At 34.4% G+C, this 19,103-nt stretch overlaps 1 protein-coding gene across 26 annotated transcripts in view; it reads right to left on the bottom strand.

Annotated features, from left to right (window-relative positions):
- The window catches only part of CACNA2D1 (calcium voltage-gated channel auxiliary subunit alpha2delta 1), a 500,040-nt gene that overhangs the window by 222,100 nt on the left and 258,837 nt on the right, over nucleotides 1–19,103 (bottom strand). For all 26 annotated transcript variants that reach the window (XM_035253974.3, XM_035253976.3, XM_078342985.1 and 23 more), the window contains exon 4: nucleotides 2,566–2,625. In XM_035253974.3, coding sequence (XP_035109865.1) covers nucleotides 2,566–2,625 — 60 coding nt within the window. The remainder of the gene's footprint in view (nucleotides 1–2,565; nucleotides 2,626–19,103) is intronic.

Genomic DNA, 19,103 nt, shown 5'->3' with positions numbered 1-19,103 from the left:
TCCCCTTGCACAATGTTCTTTAGCATAAGTGCTACATGGATATAAGCACTGAAATTGTACATAACAGGGGTTACATTTCAAGATAATTTTTTGCACATTTTGACATCTCTAAGAATACAGCATATAATTGCTGATGCATCATAATTTAAGTGGTTTTTTTGGGGGGTAAGAGGGGAATGAGATCTCTCTCTGTTGCCAAGGCTTCAGTGGTGCTGTGGTGCAATGTTGGCTCACTGCAACCTCCACAGCCTGCTTTTAAGCGATTCTCCTGCCTCAGCCTCCCAAGTAGTTGGAATTACAGGTGCATGACACCACACCCAGCTAATTTTTGTATTTTTAGTAGAGAGAGGGTTTCACCATGTTGACTAGGTTGGTTTCATACTTCTGGCCTCAAGTGATCCACCCACCTAGGCCCCCCAAAGTGCTGGGATTACAGGTGTGAGTCACCACACCTAGCTAACTGGCTTTTTCTTACAAATAAGCCAAATAAATAGAATGACTTTTACAGTCAATAAAATATGGTAATAGCAAACGTAAATTAAAAGTTTTTGTGTTATGTTTGTTTTGTGGTCACCCATTACCCCAATATAGAAAAGAAAATCATTGCCAAATGTTAGTATTGAGTATTAATGAGTATTAATGAGCTCAATATTAAACAGTTTACAATATATCTAGTAAAGGAAATCTTATGTCTTGAAATCAATCAATCAATAAAACAACACCAGCGATACAGGCATTACTAAAAACCCACTTGTCAAGTTATTTTTTTCCACACTATTGCTTCTTAAAAAAGTGAAAAAGACATACAACTAATAAATGACTACTTAAAATACTACCAAATGACCTTAAATGCAAAGAAAAAGGGTGTTTTGAACAGCAAATATATAATCTATGTATTTCAGAGGCTGATTTGGTATGTCCTTTTTGAGTTCTCCAAATTATTGAAGAGTCAAACTAAAACAGCATTAAGGGTGTTACATCCACGCTAGGTAGAAAACATGAACTAGCTGTACATCTGTTATAACTTTACACTGCCTTTACCATGCATGCTTTATGTTGTGGGAGATGAGGGAAGAGTAATTTATATTTACTGTGGTTAATCAAACATATTTATTTAGCTAGATTTGTTTTGCTTTTTGCCTATTTGCAAAAACAAAAAAAAAATTCATTTTTATCTATAAGCAACTAACTATATTGTAAGCCTCTTCATTCATTGGCTGCACTTACTATTTGTTCAATGCTCTAGGAGCTTATGTTTTTAGCTTAATCATTGACTTTTTTCCTTAATAAGTCATGGGTAGCAAATTGATATTCTTTAACCTATATATGACAAAGACTGTAGACAAAGCCAATACCTACATAATATTAATACCAATCAGCTTAAGTAATATGATCAGTTTAGTAGAGAATCAAACAAACTGGGCAGTTGTCAATATTACTTATTTTTACTATGTTTTTCATTAATATTTGTATTTTAACATAAATTAGTTAAGATATTAAAAATCTTTTCCGCTAATTTATGTATTTTAACATAAATTAACGAAAAAGATAGTAAAAATAAATAATATCACAAGTATCAAGAATGGAAGACTGTATTATCATTTAAGTGAATTAAATATACTTTAATATATTTTCCTTTGATATTCAACATAATCATATAAACACAAAGAAGTGCTAATTCCTCAACCTTAGTTTAGTGGCTACTGAAACACAACCACATACCTTCAAATTTGAGACTTTTGCTTTGCAAAGAGTACAATTAAGCCATCATTTACATTCTAAACCTATTTTAAATATGGAAAGGTAGAGGGGAGTTTGTTATATCACCAAAATGAGTTGTCTGGAAGGTTTCTGTGATAAGAAATTATAAGGATTTTCTCTCACTACAATTATAATCACTGAAATATGTAACAGAAGTACCTTTTAATTATTAAGGAAAGATTATTTTTTACTGTGCCACTTGGCTATAAGAGGATAATAGATACGCAGACCTTATCACAAGGAGAATTTCTGTTATTTCTATAAACTAGTAACTCTTAGTGCACAAAACAAGTTTATAAAAAAAAAAAAGTACATGCAACTGCTAATGTCAGCTGGCATTTCTCAAAGTAGGCCAGAGTTGAAGAGAGATTACTTCTAGCTAACGTGAAGCTAATTACATTTTAAGAAGTTTAATACATTCATTCTCACTTTCATCATGCCGCCTACCATCAAGGTGACTGCTTCTTACAAACTCAAAGTAGTTAAAGGCAACTACTGAAGTAGTTAATCAGACATTACAATGTATGGTATTTTAATGTATTTTATAAATAACGTACCTTTAATTATGGTAGTACATTTTAAGGAATTTTTTTTTGTAATATGGAACATAAGAAAGTACATTTTGGCCAACTTAATTGGCCCTGATTACCCAAAAGCAATTTCTTTCAAAAGCAACATGTATGGTTATTTTTCAGTCCCATATCATCATAGATTTCATCATTGTGTTCATTTTAATATGAACATCATTATCCATACACAATTATGTCAAGCTACTGAAATCAAGTAGTTAAAAGGAGTTCTTACTGCAAAATCTTCCCTCCACTGGTGAGCTGCTTGGACTTTCTCCGCTTCCAATGCCAGGCGCTGAAAAACAAACAATAAATCTTAGAATTCAAATGGCCACATAATATGGAATTGTTATATAAAATGCTTGGGCTTTCTCATCAATTATGAGGACATAAAAAGTAGAAGAGGATCCTTATTTATGACTCATAAATTCTAAATCATTTAGTAATCTAACCTACTAAAGTTGATGTATTATATATATTTACTCTTTAGGAATAAAAATAATACACTATTCTTGAATACCATTGAGTTTGTTTCCTCTGCCATTATCAGCTGTAGTGTCCTCAGTGAGTGCTTTCTTTCAATGACTAACACTTCTGTTTTTAGAAAAAAAAAACGTGAGCATATTAATTTTGGTAGAATGGTATTTTTAGTAAATACCTTTATAGCATACATTTCTCTAACAAAATGATACTGAGATTAATATTCACTAAACAATATACTAGGCACCTTCTTAATCACATAATTGAGTTTTTACCAAAAGCTACAAAAGCAGAAATAACTCTGTGCTGAAGTACATCTTTAGTAGTTTTTTCAGTGATAATCTTTGATAGAAGATTTGTGCATCTGAAAATTGCTTTATTTGACCTTCAATCGTGTATGCTAAAGTAGTTAAGAATTCTAAGCCCACTTATTTTCCTATAGCATTTTTGAAATGCTATTCCATTAGGTTCAGTTGGAGATGACATTGCTAATATCAGCCTGCTAATCACTTTTTATAGATAAACTGTTTTTCCCCATTCCAGTAGCTTTTAGGATTTTCTCTTTTTGTTTTTCAACTTCATTATGATGTTCTTCATGTGATAGGCTTTCATAACACAGTAACATTTAATGGTTAGGAACACAGAATAGGGAACCAGATCGCCTGGATTTGAATACCAGCCCTTGCAAATCACTAGCTGTGAAATCTTGGGAAAAGTTAAGACTCATCTCCCATTCTCTCATTTGAATAATGTGAAAGTCTGCCTCATGGCTTATTGAAAGGAGTAAATCAATTATTACATATAAAGTGCTTAGAACAGTGTCTGGCACACAGTAAACAATATATATGTCAGCTGTCAACTTCAAAGAGTAATGGTTCTACTTTCTCCCTGGATCCCCTTGAGAAAATAGTGCAGTGTTGAGTTTATTTGCGACTTGCCTTATTATGCAACTAGAAGATAGTGATAGAACTGAGCAAACAGAAAAGTAAATATAACAAATGTATTAAACCCACACATTAAGGTATAGAAATTATCAGGTCAGGTTTAAAAAATTACAAATCTGAGTGGTTTATTGATTCATGATATTAGTGATCTATGAACTATTCCTCAGAATAAGTTCTTCCTATGGAGGTCTAGTCTACACAGGATAATGTAAACATCCTTCTAGACTGGTTTTTATATTAATGGATTGGCTTCTAACCCTGTGATTTATTATAATCTATTCATTTTTCTAAGCCATTACATAGGTTTTATCAGTGACTCTATAATATTGCCTAGTGGGAGGTTTCAATTTAAGAGTCCCTAAGCTAAATTTAAGTGGAAATCTACCATAGTGTGCTAAAAGGACAATGGTTTTGGTTCTCACTACTAAGCAGAAATAAAGTATATAAGGAGCTAGTAAATGTCAGAAATTGTACCAGGTAGAGGAAACAAAAGAAGGCTACCTCTCCCTATGAAAACAAAAACTAAAGAGCAAAGCCAAAGGACAAGCATATACATTTCAGTAACACTGCATCATAACACTTTTGGAAACTCAAATTCAAATTCAAATGAAGCAAAAAAATAAAATGGCTAAGGGAATGAAAATGGAGGCAGCATCTTTACAGAAACACTTTAGTATGGGAAGATAAAGAAAGAGAGGACAAAATAAGAAAATAAGCATGAAGGCTTTTTCTTTCTTTGTATTGAGACAGGGTCGCTCTCTCACTGTCTCCCAAACTGGAGTATGGTGGTGTGACCATAGCTTACTGCAGCCCTGTAGCCGTGACCTCCTGGGCTCAGGCAATCACTCCACTTCAGCTTCCCAAGTAGCTGGGACTACAGGTGTGAGTTAAGAAGCCCAGATTTTTTTTTTTTTTTTTTTTTTTAATAAATATGGGTTCTCAAACTCCTGGCCTCAAATGATCCTCCTGTCTCGGCCTCCAAGAGTGCTGGTATTGCAAGCAGGAGCTATCCTGCCTGGCCAAAGATGTTGTCTTGACAAAATTCACAACATAAACCTTCCCCTATTTTTAAAAAGCAGTATAATAATAACTAAATGTTTACAATTATGAGACAAACAACAACTTGATTTCTGGAACTTAAAATACTGCACAAAACACTAAACTTTTTTAGATTAATATTAGAACTTTAAAATGTCTTTGTGTCTTAGAGAATACTAAAATTTTTCTTCACAATACACAGAAGGAAGATGCTGTTTCAGCACACAAAACATAGTATGCACAGTTTCCAAGGCACCAGCTGTAACTCTACCAAGATCTTTCCTCCTTGGGAGTGCATGAGCAAGTGCAATGTGACTGATCTATCCTAGAATCGTGTGGCTTATGACATAAATATAATCCATGTTTAATAAGTTATAATGACAGTAATCATCACAGTTAACTATTTCCAGAGGAACAGAGGTACAATGGCAAGAAACTGTAACAATTCCCTAGGAGAAAAAGAGTCCAAATCAGATTTATAATATATGTATTTTGAACACTAACTTTATAAAGTAAATGCCATGGATTGCAAGATTCTGAAAAAAATTTTAGAAACATAAAGGCATGAAGTTATGTATACCAAAGACATGTATTTGTAAAAGCTGGTCTGAAGCTTGGAAGTTGCTAAATTTTATATCCCTAGGTTTGAATTCTAGAAATACATAATCATGAAAAATCTATTCCTGTTTACTCATTTGTTCATGAAGAAATTAATAAATATTTTTAACTAGGAAATTTCATGGGAAAGCATATAATACTAAATTTTAGATACTTAGTCTGTCCTGGGACTAGAGTCAACAGTAACTGGATGGTGGTATTTCTTGCAGCAAATAACCAGCTGGTCATTACTTAAAGAAAACTGACATGTCTTCTAGACATTTTAAGCCTTTAATTAACTTCTTTCTGTTATAGTCAAGTGACATTTCATTTTTAAAGCTAATGAGCTACCATTAAATTCTGCAGGTGAATAGTATTAAGTCTGATGAATACCAGGTGGATTGCTTATGCCTGTAATGCCAACACTTAGGAAGGTGAGGCAGGAAAATCTCTTTGGTGAATCCAAAAGTTCAAGACCAGCCTGGGCAGCATAGAGAGATCCTGTCTCTAAAAAATAACAAAATTAGCCTAGGAGGGTGGCACATGACTATAATCCCAGCTACTCAGGGGGCTGAGGCAGGAGAGTCACTTGGGTCCAGGAGTTCAAGGTTACAGTGATCTATAATGGTACTACTGCACTCCAGCCTCAGCTACAGTGCAAGACCCTGTCTCAAAAAAAAAAAAAAAAAATTAAAAAGAGACATAAAATATACAATAAAATATGAGTATCTGCTCAATAGAACATCCTTGTTTCTATAGCTGGCTAAATAAGTATATCCTGTAACAGTAAATTACTTCAGAGAAAGAAAATTCTAATTTACAGCACAGTATATATAGTATCAGACCTTAAAACCAGACTGAGCACCACACAGAAATAAACAACCTGGCTTACAATGAATCCATATGAGAAAAATTTGAAACTTAATTCTGCTAATATTAAGATATTCAGCAAGGTTCATTAAATGGCTTTATTGTAAATGAGATACCATGTGTATAAATAAAAATATTTTAGATATCAAGTATTTATACAAAGTAGTAGATGTGTTAAGAATGCATGGATACATTGGTTTTAAATGTTCAAACATCGGTTTGAACATTTAAAATAAAAAATCACTATAAAGATTTTAAGGACTTAAAACTATAACAAAATAGACTTGACCATAGACTTTCTGACTCCAAAGCTTATGCTCCTTCCACAAGGCCATTCTTTAAATTCCCATAAAACCCATCAAAAGTGTTGTCACAGAATATATGAAGACAAACTAGTATCAAAACCAAAACACAAAAATTCTACTTCAGGTTCATAAAAAAATCCCCGGTAAAATTTTAGAAATTACTAAAAAATCAAAAACAAAACCAGCAGCAACAACAAAAATCGTATTTTTGTTGGGAGCCATCTTTAGAGGTCTTGTCCTCAAATCCTGAGAGATTATTGCTAATCAGTAAAAAACACTTTTGAGATGCAGTGGTCTGCAGGGGGAAGGACAGAGAATGAAAGAGGTTTTATCAGATCAGAGAAAGATCAGCTCCCTTGAAGGTCTATTCATTCTCAACCTTTACTTTTTGTCATATCTTTATCTTTTCCATTAGCATTGACTTCTGTCGGGCGATATGAACTTCTAATAAAAGCTGTGTAATTATACAGTATATAAAGATAATTCTACCAACCTAATCAATAGCCACATATATTTCTCCAAAAATACCTGTAATTTGCTTCCTAGATGCAAATTTATTGCAAATTAAAGGTAAAATTTGTTTTCTGAAATTATGAGGAATTTTGTTTTAATAGCTTTAAAAAGAAACCATCGGGGATCACGTAACAGTTCAGTTAGGCTCATGTTTAAATACCAAGATTTGACTTACAGACATCATTTAAACAAATATTACTACATTCCAAAACAACTTCTTCAGCTAATGCAAGTCAAGATTTTCCTTTTTAATAAAAGGGTAATAGAGATCTACAATAGCTAATCCAAATAAAATATGCATGAGTTATGTGATTAATGTTCAAATAATTAACACCCAATAAGGATTAGCAAATTTTTGTATTATACCTATGTTGACAATTCAATTATCGCTCTAGGTGTTTTACCTGCCATCTTCAAAAAAAGGTTCTTAGCATATCAAAAGGATCAGGATAATCATTTGAATTTTCTAACAATACCTATTGAAAATAGGAGACTTAGATGAATGAACCGACTTCAATATTCGAAAGAAAAGCCTACAGGTACAATCAATTACTTTGGAGCTATGGTATAATGAACATGCACTTGTAAATCAGACAGATTGGTTTCCAATTCTGGTGCTGCTTTGCACTAAAATTTTAGGTAATAAAGTTAACATTTTTTTTGCATCTAGGTTCTGCTTCCATTTGAACCTGACAAACATGACCCCACAGAGTAGGCTACGTCAGAACTATAATCACCTCTTCAACACACAAATATGAGTGAAATGAATGAAAAAGAAATCTTAGTGATCCCTATGTTTTTACTGTATTTTACCCTGAAGAAAACCTCTTGTCCGTAAAACAATTCAGGGAATTCAGCAGTTCAGTTCAATAAAATAAGTTCAATATTATTTTATTTTTGCCACAAATAGAATAAGAAAGCAAAGAAGATCATTGTGCTCTGCCTGTGACAACTTATTTTTTCTGAAGGTCAGGGAAGGGGATAGGCAAGGCATGACATTTTTTCAGCATTTCTTATGCTGATGGGAAGTCGTGAAGACCTTAACAGACATAACAGCATAATACTTCCATAAATATTTAGTATAATATTCCATCACAAAGGTAAATTGTCCTTTTCCCATAACCTTAACCAGATAATGGGAAACAATGTAGTTTATTTAAATTCATATAAACTTATGTGTCCAGCAGAATTCTACCAAAGGCTCTAACAATTTGTTATATCCTAGTGAACAAGCATTTTACTATGACATTTTTAATGTACAGAGAAATTGCTCTATATCATTTTAAATCACATGTGCTGTACTTACAGATTGTTAAAACTGTTTCTATAAATAAATATTATTGGTACTTTGAAGAGGTTCTGTTAGCTACAGAAGCCAGACTGGAAATTGCAATTTGAGAATTAAAAGTTATAAAATGTAAACAAACTAACCAGGATGAGTTAACTTCGGCACATTTCAACATTCAATAATTGTAGTAACTAGATAAATACAGATCCTTACTGGGCGGGGGGAGTTATTTCTAGGACAGGAAGTCTAGTGTGTTTGCTTTTATTCAACAAACATTTACTAAGACTTGTTACATGCAAGTATTTACAGAATAAAAAATATAAGGCATAGTTTTATAAACTATGCTTCTAAAGGGACCTTATATTCATATACCATATACATCATACACACGCACAATATCCTGTGGTAAGTGTTTCACAGATGCTTTCTCAACAGTTACATTATACATGCTTTATTCATTTTACTTTATTTCCGTGACATCTGCCACATGGAAAATACATTTTTTTAAGTACTGCTTTTATCATGATGCAAACATCTCAAAGAACAGGAAGGATTCTAAAAGTAGTGTCATTAGCCAATGACAAGATTTATCTACAGGTCTCTTTTTTTTTTTTTTTTTTTTGAGGAGGAAATGTGGAGGGTACTAGGGAGGGTAAAAATACTGAAAAGCACAGAAACAAATAATCTGGAGCCTACCACCCCAGAATTCACCTTGATCTTCATATGTGCTTTACAACTTTATGTAAGAAAAAAAAAGTATTACAAATCACTTGAAGTACACCTTATTCACTTCTTCCGACCAATTTCCCCACACAGAACAATCACTATAATAAACTGGTCTGTAACCTTAGGCACTGGTTGGAAGTGTATGTTTTAAAACTATGTAACTGTCATCTAATATTGATACAGTTGATTCTTCTTGCTAATAGGTTACCTGCAAAGAGAAATTCCAAGAGTTCCATGAAGAATGATTTATCTAAGAAAAAACCCATCACCCTTTCGAGGTTTGGATTAAACAGTGAAATTACAGTCGGCCGGGCGCGGTGGCTCACGAGGTCAAGAAATCGAGACCATCCTGGTCAACCTGGTGAAACCCCGTCTCTACTAAAAATACAAAAAATTAGCTGGGCATGGTGGTGCGTGCCTGTAATCCCAGCTACTCCGGAGGCTGAGGCAGGAGAATTGCCTGAACTCAGGAGGCAGCGGTTGTGGTGAGCCGAGATCGAGCCATTGCACTCCAGCCTGGGTAACAAGAGCGAAACTCTGTCTCAAAAAAAAAAAGAAAAAAGAAAAAAAGAAAGAAAGAAATTACAGTCAATAGTGTATGAGAAATCATTTGCTGAAGGTTTTAGAAAGTTAAGATAATATCTGGAGGAGGACAAAACCCCTCAGGGAAATAGCTGGAACCATTTCTAAGATTTTTTAGCACCAAAATTTTATATACATCAATTGCATATTTACTAACAGAACATAGAATAGGTCTTTTTTTTTTTTTTTAACACAAACCTATCTATTCCTTCACTACATCAAGAGACCATCAATCTTTTTTTACAGGCATTCATCATAGGAGATGAAAGATTCTAAATCATCGTTTAAGCAACGCAACTTAACCAAAGACATGTTGATTCCCTCTCACTATTGTGCTATAGTCTAGCAAGCCCCCTTACAAAGATGGCTAAATGCTGCTTTTGTTTTACTTATGCTTGCCTAAAACATTTTTGCAGCCACATTACAGATAAATCTTATAGTGTACAAGGTACAATGTAAGGATAAAGATTAACTCTTTTTGATAGCTACATTTTCTTACAATAGATTTCATGCCAGATTATGAGAAATAAAAATCTCGTAATACAAATATGGTTTTTCTTTATAAGCTTTAAGGAAGTATAATATATGCAAAACATAGAGTAAAACTTGTTGAAATTAAGCCAGTCATCATTTATTTTTCTATCTGTGCCAAGTGAAGAATGAACTTTTGCATCATAGCTTCTGGAGTGTGTTGTATAGATTTCAGCCTGATCTGTGCCATATTCATAAAATGCTTTAAAATTAACCACAAAACTTCAAATCTAATCTTCAGAGATGTAATTAGCTCCAAATAAATTGGCAGATCCTTGAAATACAGAAGCCAGAGTAAAGTAGATATCATCTGGTGAGAACAACAAAACTCCTTTTAGCAGTATGAAAACAAATAATACACAACTGATTATTATCATACTTTCTTTTGGATTTACAGCACACAATAATAAAAGGTTGTCCAACTGAATATAATTTGCAGCTCTACTCTACATTTTGCCACCTGCAAAGAATTACTTGTTGAACTTGTTCAATAAACCTGAACCTCATGCAAACCCCTCCAACCCCACCATTATCCAAAGGTTCTGATTCTATAGCTGGTGTCATTCCTGGAAATCTATATGTTTAATATGTTACACCTTCTCCTTAGATAAACTTTGAAAACACTCTTCTAGAGGATAATATCTTAGAGCTATTAGACATATGGATTGAGTTACTTTTTGAGAAGCACTGTTCTAAATAGTAATATAATTATTCTAAGACAACAAAATAGCCCACGCCCTTCACTAGTTCCATAACATTACACTATCATGAGCCGTCACACTATACTCAATTCGAGTTCTGTCTAAATCACTAAATGTGTGTTCATTCAGTGCAGGAAGCAGCTCTTTCACATCTATGCACCTCCAGTATCTTACACAATGTGCATCAGAGAGTAGGCACGTAAGTGTGTACGGAAATGTAGAAACCATCACTTGCAAGGTTGCATTAACATTTATAACTAGGTTCACTACGTCATCATCATTATTATGATACTTAGACACTGACTTTCTGGCCACAAAAGCTGTCCTCCTACATGACAAGCATACATCACCACCTAATTCTTAAAGGTTGCTATATTTACTCAACACTACCTGACCCTCAAGTAGTAGATTTGGCTAGGAAAGTGGCAAGGATACACACTAATCCATGTAATTCCACTCTGGAGTCTTAGAATTTTATCTCCTGTCTGTTACCTTATTCTCTAAATGTTGACTACTGCAGATTCAGAAATCCAGGAAGGAATCAGTGTGGAGAAGGGAGAGAAAATGGACAGTGGAGAGGAAAAAAAGAAATAACAACAACAACAACAGAAAACATTCCTAGTCTGTAGACCTGCTGACAATCTACTCTAAAATTCCACAAAATTAAGTCGCAACATCAGACTATTTACATTAGGAGATCATCCACTCATATCATGCAAATATGTCTTCAGCCTGAGAACTGAATTCTGGTGAGTATGTCACACTAATTCCAAAGGACTTCCATTACTTTGCATACCAACCAAATTGCCTACAAATAAACACCAACCTAAGTTGCTGTACCCTGGTTGTTTTATGTCCCATGTGACCACTTTTACATATCTAGCAATTATTTTTTTTTACTATCATGAATAACTAAGGAAGCACAATAGAGTAAAAACAGCTCTACCACTTATGACCAGTAGCATATTAAATTAATAATGTGTACCATAATTTCTCAACTATAAAATGAGAATTTTAGTGGTGCATATATCATTTTGTATTATAACAGGTAAATATGATGTGTGCTCAGATTGCTTAGTATTCAATACATAGAAGCCATTCATTACATATTAAAAACTAGGTAGAGAAGACACTCTTGTTATAAAGTTAATAAACTGAATTCTTGAAATTATCACCAAAAAATATAGCATACACCTAAGAGAAAAAAAGCCATCTTAAATTATTTCCATAATAGAGTTATTGGAAAGGGCATACCTTTGCTGAGACTAGAAACTTCAGAATTGTTTTTACTACATTAGCCCTCTGAATTAGCCCCAATTTCAATCACCATGTTGTGAGACATTTCTCCCTGGGTCCCTCATATTTCCACATTTCACATGAACAAAAGCAAAGAGAGACAATTTTTCAAGAATGCATAGCAAACAGCCTTGGAATATATAGTGTCTCCCTCCAGAGAGACGGCAGATTTGTCAGTGGCCCAGAAAAATAAAAGCAATCCTCTGGGGCAAGTGCAGTGTCCTGGCAGACCCCTTTAAAGGACTGGGGATTCCCAAGTTCAGGGTTCATCAGCTGTAACACACACCACTGCATACACCAAAAGCCTTTGGGCCACCCAGCAGCACCCTCGCTAGGTTTGACAGTCCAGAGATACTGATGTGAACACAAAGCTCATGCTGCCTACTGTGCCGCATGGCAGAAGGTCTACCGTGTCTGACTCAGGGATTCTCCTGCATCTATGAAATTGTGGTCAGCTAGCTTGTTAGCTTACAAGTAAGGCAAAAATCTCAGACCCTTTACATTTCTTGACACCCATGTTGTGATTTTTGTTATCATTTCTTTATAATTTGGTCTTGAGATTGCTCTCTTGACAGTGTCCAGAAAGCAAGAAAGCCATTCTCTAGGAGATTCGATGATGGGGTGGGTATGAGGAGGAATTAGGCCTATGGGTCGGGTAAGGCATAATGCGGAGGTGAAACTAAAATCCATAAAACAGAAGAAATGCATTACTTACAGATCCCATAGAGGTTGGGGGTTTCAACAGGAGGCCAACGGGAAGTCTAGAGGTGACAAGGAGCTCAACCAGCTGGTGGCAGGTGGGGGGAAGAAAGAAAAATAGAAACGGAGACAGGCAGAGGCAGAGAGGAAGATCTCTGAGACTATGCCTTTCTTAAGGTTCTCAGGCTTTCTCGCAGGAGTTGCGGATTGACCAGTTTAAGGAAAACGTGACAGAAGGGGGAACTCATTTATATAACTCCGGTGTTGACCATTAGGTTTATCATGGTCAGCAGCTGTAGGGTATGTTGGATTTTTGCAGCAGTGAGATGAGAAACAAGTGGGTTGTATCAAAAACAACTATGAGTGGAGGGGAAGTTTTAACCAGGCCGAAAGTTATGGGTATCACTGGGTTGGAAACAACTTATGCCAGGCCTAGAAATGAATGCCAAAGCAGTAACTATATTAAACAAATTTATGACACACTATGTCTGGCTGAGTCAGCTTGTCAAAATGTTCACTGATCCATCTCTCTGGCTTCAAACTCTCACTATGATTTAACAGTGTCATCTTTATTTTGGCTTCAGCAGTTCTTTATTGACTCTGCATTTTGGACCTTAAGAGTCACGATGTCTTTAGAACAGTACTTCTCAAAGTGTACCCAGACCCACTGGGGCAGCATCACCTGCAACTTTTTATACATGCAAATTCTCAAATCTCTCTCTAGGTCTACTGAATGAGAAACTACTGGAATGGGCCCTGTGAATCCATCCACAGTTTAACAAATATCCAGGTTATTCTAATGTGCACTGAAGTTTGAGAAGCACTGTTCTAAAAGAAAGCTTCATAGCACCATTCAATGATACATTTCAGATTAGCTTAAAAAACCAAGCTCTTATGGCTTTGGGAAATAAAACAATAACTACAGCTTATGTGTTCTAAAGCTCTTTTGAGAAATAAACCTTGTGGCCAGGCATGGTGGTTTATGCCTATAATCCCAATACTTTGAGAGGCTGAGGTGGGAGGATCATGAGGTCAGGAGTTTGAGACCATCCTGGACAACATAGTGAAACCATGTCACTACTAAAAATATGAAAAATTAGCCAGGCGTGGTGGTGGATGCTTGTAGTCCCAGCTACTCGAGAGGCTGAGGCAGGAGAATCGCTTGAACCCAGGAGGCAGAGATTGCATTGAGCCAAGATCACGCCATTGCACTCTAGTCAAGAAAAATAAACCTTGTAAATGAGACATACTGGAGATTAACAGGTTAAAAAAAAAGTCACTGGAATGATACCAATTCAAAAATTTAATTGTAACTTATTCTTACTTTTAGTGATTATTGTAATTTGATGAACTTTGTCTCTGAGCCAATTAAATTTAATGTGAAAACAGTAAAATAAAAAGGAAAAATGATATTTGCTTTTTAGACAGAATATGTAAGGCAACAGCATAATATATTAATATTACAATCAAATGTACACTGGAAATTAGAAATGTTATTAAATCCTCAATAAAATATTCCAAAAATGAATTTGCATTTAAAAATTGTGTAACTGTCTAAAATTATCTTCTCTAATTTTTTTCTTTGAAATATGTAACACATTGCTTCATATGCATAGTCTTTACAACTCTCCTTTTTCTTCCTTCTTTCCTTTCTTTCTTGGATGTAGGATACTAAGTGTGCTCAAACTTGCTTATCCTTGTGTCCCACTACTCACAATTTGCTTCAGGGTTGCATTTTGTTTTGTCAAATGCATTAAAGTTTATAAAAGGTAGAAAGAAAGAAACTGCTATCCTCATAAGAAAATGATAAAATCTCTGTATGAATTAGGTAATGTCAAAGAATTAAACTACACAACCACTTTAAAAAGGAAAGAGATATAAAAAGGCCACTCTCACTATCAGATTGTTGCCTATAAGGCTCTGTCTTTACAAAAGTCTAGAAATGTATCAGAGTTCATGTGGGTCTCATCATTCTACCAAAATAACAAAAACACAATGTAACTGGACATGATCTAAATAGACATAATGAACAAAAATAATGTAGTATAAAGGGTAAGAGGCATCTTTGAAAATTATTTTTGGTACTTTTTTCTGCTTTTTTTAATTTTAAGAAAGAGTAAAAGGTAAAGCTAAATAATGCAACTCTCTTCAAAGACCATAGTTGGAGGTAAAAAAAGAAAATTTAATATACATATGATAAAAATCACATGCTTTAATTACAAATCTTTTCATTCACATATGCATACATAACTTTGCATATGTATACATGAAACCAGATGAATAAACAGTCATCTTCCAGGTGCCCTGGTTCACGCCTGTAATCCCAGCACTTTGGGAGGCCAAGTTGGGAAGACCAGTTGAGGTCAGGAGTTTGAGACCATAAGGGCTAACACTGTGAAACCCCATCTCTACTAAAAAAATTAGCTGGGTGTGGTGGCACATGCCTGTAATGCCAGATACTTGGGAGGCAGATGCAGGAGAAATGCGTGAACCGTGGAGGCGAAAGTTGCAGTGAGCCAAGATGGAGCCATTGCACTCCAACCCGGGTGACAGTGCGAGACTCTCTCAAAAAAAAAAAAAAAAAAAAATGTCCAGGAAGGGTAGATAAAATCAACAAAATTTATTTTGATATCTTAAGTGAAAACTAAGTTAAAAGGTTTATCTTATCAGTAAAGGACCATCATTTCTTCACTTATTTTTCAACATTTCATAATCCCTAAAGTGTTTATCATTATATTGCCCTTGTCATAATCCAAGAGTTTTAAAATGGCCTGAATGATTAACTTTCAAAATCAGCTGGCAGAGAGATATCCATTATCTTACATTGCCCCCAAAATGGTCTTAAATAGGTATTTGAGATGGGCAGATACTACACGTAAATTTAAAGAACTAGAAAATGCAGTAATGTCCCGATAATGTATGGTAACTAAAAATATCATCAAGTGTTTCCTTCAGTTATTCCAAATATAATTTTCAAGTTGGTTTGTATTTTTAGTTTCAATTTTGTGCAATTAAGAATTCAAGAAACCATAAAACACATGTTGACTTTGAAAATACAGGGAGAGGAGGATGTTCTAAATTTCTCTGAACTTCTAGTTCTTCTGTAAAAGAGAGACAATACCTATTTCATGGAAGTTTTTAGGGATGTATATAAAAGATGAGAACAGTTTGCAAAAATGCAAATGAGATTTTTGCAAAACAGATCAGTGACATCTTATTCAACATTAGCTATTATGAATGAAGAAGGAGGAAAGGAAGGACAAGGTTCTTTTATTTTATGGAAGGTATAATCAAATAGGTATGTATCACTGTGGTAAATGTACATTACGCTCCCAAGACTGTGTCAGATTCTATCTGCCGAGCCACCTCCAGTCCTTTTAATTTTACAATAATGATTTGTCATCTCCAGCTCTGATCCGCCCACCACCCACACTCTGACTCTCCTTATATCAAAGGGGATTCATTTCCAGTTACCTCAGGCTACTCTTTGGTGGTAAACTATTTATCATCCTTGCCTTGTTATATTAGTTTCCTTTTACCTTTAAATAATTTACCTTTGAGTTTAATTAACTCGCACAGGCCGCCAATTCAGTGAGTAGGATGGCTTTTTTTAAAAAATGAAAAGTGTGATTTTAGACAGTAGGCACATTTGCTGTTTTGCTAATATTGCTATGGAAACAACGCTTTACTCTTTTGTTAACACATGGAGGGGGACGGATGTATCATATTCTGTGGCAAAGTGTGTACTATATGCCCCTCTCACTTTATAACCTTTCCTCCTAGGAGTTGGAAAATTACTATGATATGTAAATCAATCAATCAAATTTGTAAAATATAAATTTATTAGGTTTTTTAAATCGTAGAAACATCATCCACTACTAATCTGAAAATAATATGCCACTTCTGTTTTCCCTGTTTTCTAGAGAACATTATTTTTTAACTGCTGTAAAATATTCAGTAGCTCTTTAGTTTTTATTTTACTGGAGTAATACTATTATTATTTCTCTTGTTCTTAAGTGAGTTTTAATTATTTCAGTTAAACCTCCAGTAACTGACATTATCAAAGATTCTTTGAATAATTCTCACACTATAAAATTATCCTACAATTTTCCACTCACATTACTTAGATAAAAAACTTCTAAGTGGTGACAAAATTTTAAGCTCTTGGTTCTCAAGTGCAGAGTTCAAGAGGGCTTCTTCTTTTCCTTTTTAATAAAAATTAAAATTATATTCATTATATAGTATACATCATCTTATTCAGAATAACGATGGCAAAATGTGTATGTTTTACAGTTTGTGGAATTTCTTTTACATATGGTATTCTCAGTTGAACATCATAATGGGAAATAAATAAAAGTAAGGGCTGATATCTTTTCAGTACTTACTCTTTACCAAGCACTTTACAGAAATTATTTATCTTTCCTACACATTTAGTACATACCCCCATTAGTTTCATTTTACAGATAAGTAAACAGATGTTATTGAGCTTGAGCTCCCTGAAGTCACCAGCCACAATGGCAGAGCAGCTAAAATTTAAATAGAGGCTACCTAATCCAGAGCCCTTGTCTCTACCCTACCTGACAAAAGAAGTTATACAACTTGCTCTGAACATCATGTAAGTAGGAGACAAACTATGAACAGGAGTAATTTCTTCTCATTCTACATACAGTAGAGCATACCTACAGATATATGTGTCAAATAACCAATTAAGCATTTGAAAAGTCTCCCTCAGCCTTTATTTTTGTATTCATTTTCTAAATTAGTAGCATCCTTTTACATCTGGAATTTTTTCCTCCCTACCCCACTGCATTCTTCCACTTGGCTGCAGCATTCACAGGCTGGAACATTGGCCAAATGGAGGTAGGGCTATATAGCAAAAAGCTATATAAACATTACCCACCCCAATAACTCAAAAGGAGCAATGTTACTATCAATAAGAATAATAAATATCAGCAATAAAACAAAGGGTCAGATTAAAAAAGAAGACAAAGAAGAAGAAGACCAAAAGTGCAGTTTAAAAGTAGGAATTCCATCTCAGAAACTCAACTAACTGTTAGCTCTTCTGGAGAATTTCATGATATCTGTGATTAAAACAGCAAGTGAAAGGCAAGGACAGTGCTCAGTTTGAACATACAGACTGTATTCACTATGGGAAAGTCTGGAAGGGCAGATGAGATGTTCTTTCAAGACATTTATTAATATTTACCCAGGGTATCTCCATGCATTCAAGAAGCTAATTTATCCTAAACAAAGAAAATATGGGAAAACATATTTGATTTAATGAAATTGGCCAGATTTGGGGAAGGTAGACAAGGTTAATTCTGAGTGAAATTTCTTAATATGACCCCTGATGGTCTTTATCGCAGACCCCAAGGACTCTTGAAAGAAAACACTAGAAGTTATTTCACCAAAATCTTTGTAAAGGACTGAAATCACAAGGCAATGACACTTTCGTGTATGTTACAGAGCAAAGTGAAGGTTGCAGGGTATTTACTTCCTGCCATTGGCATTATGGGAGCATAAACAATCCACGGGAGGCTCAGAAACACCCTAGACCTGACCTATGTACAAGGGCATTACCATGTATAGAGATAGTTTCAAATAAATATTTTTAGGTAAACAGCTTTTAAAAGTTTATTACACACCATTTTATCACCTGGCTAGGTAACATAGATGGAACGTGTTAGGAAAAAAGAAAAAAAGGAGGATTTCTGGAAAAGCAATCTAGCAGCAATTATAACAGTGAACGTGTATAGATCTATAATATATGATAGTATGATGTGTCCAAGAAAGAGGCACTGTGTATTTAGACACAGATTTGAATTCTGATTATGGCTTTTCTGATCATTACATATAATCTCTAAGCCATACCATCTTTTAAAAAATAATGATAACCATGTCAAATATTGTCACAAGTTTATGGTGAAGCTTTAATGTCACAACAAACATAAACCATCTGATGAACCATAAGATTCATCAGTATACAATGACTCTAGATTTCTAAACTCCTCTTTTTCTTCCATAACACTTGATCCATTTTTAAGGCTGCAAATGATAATATATGATTTTTTAAGATCCACATATCTAAACTTCATAAATATCTGGCTTTTTAATAAATATCAGTAATATGAAATCTGGCATTTCAATTGGCAAATACTAAAAATAAGCAAACCCTATTTTCAACTGAATATATATGAAATCTG

This window comes from Callithrix jacchus, chromosome 11, assembly GCF_049354715.1.
Source record: "Callithrix jacchus isolate 240 chromosome 11, calJac240_pri, whole genome shotgun sequence".
NCBI lineage: Eukaryota > Metazoa > Chordata > Mammalia > Primates > Cebidae > Callithrix > Callithrix jacchus.
This window is presented reverse-complemented; position numbering and strand designations above follow the sequence as displayed.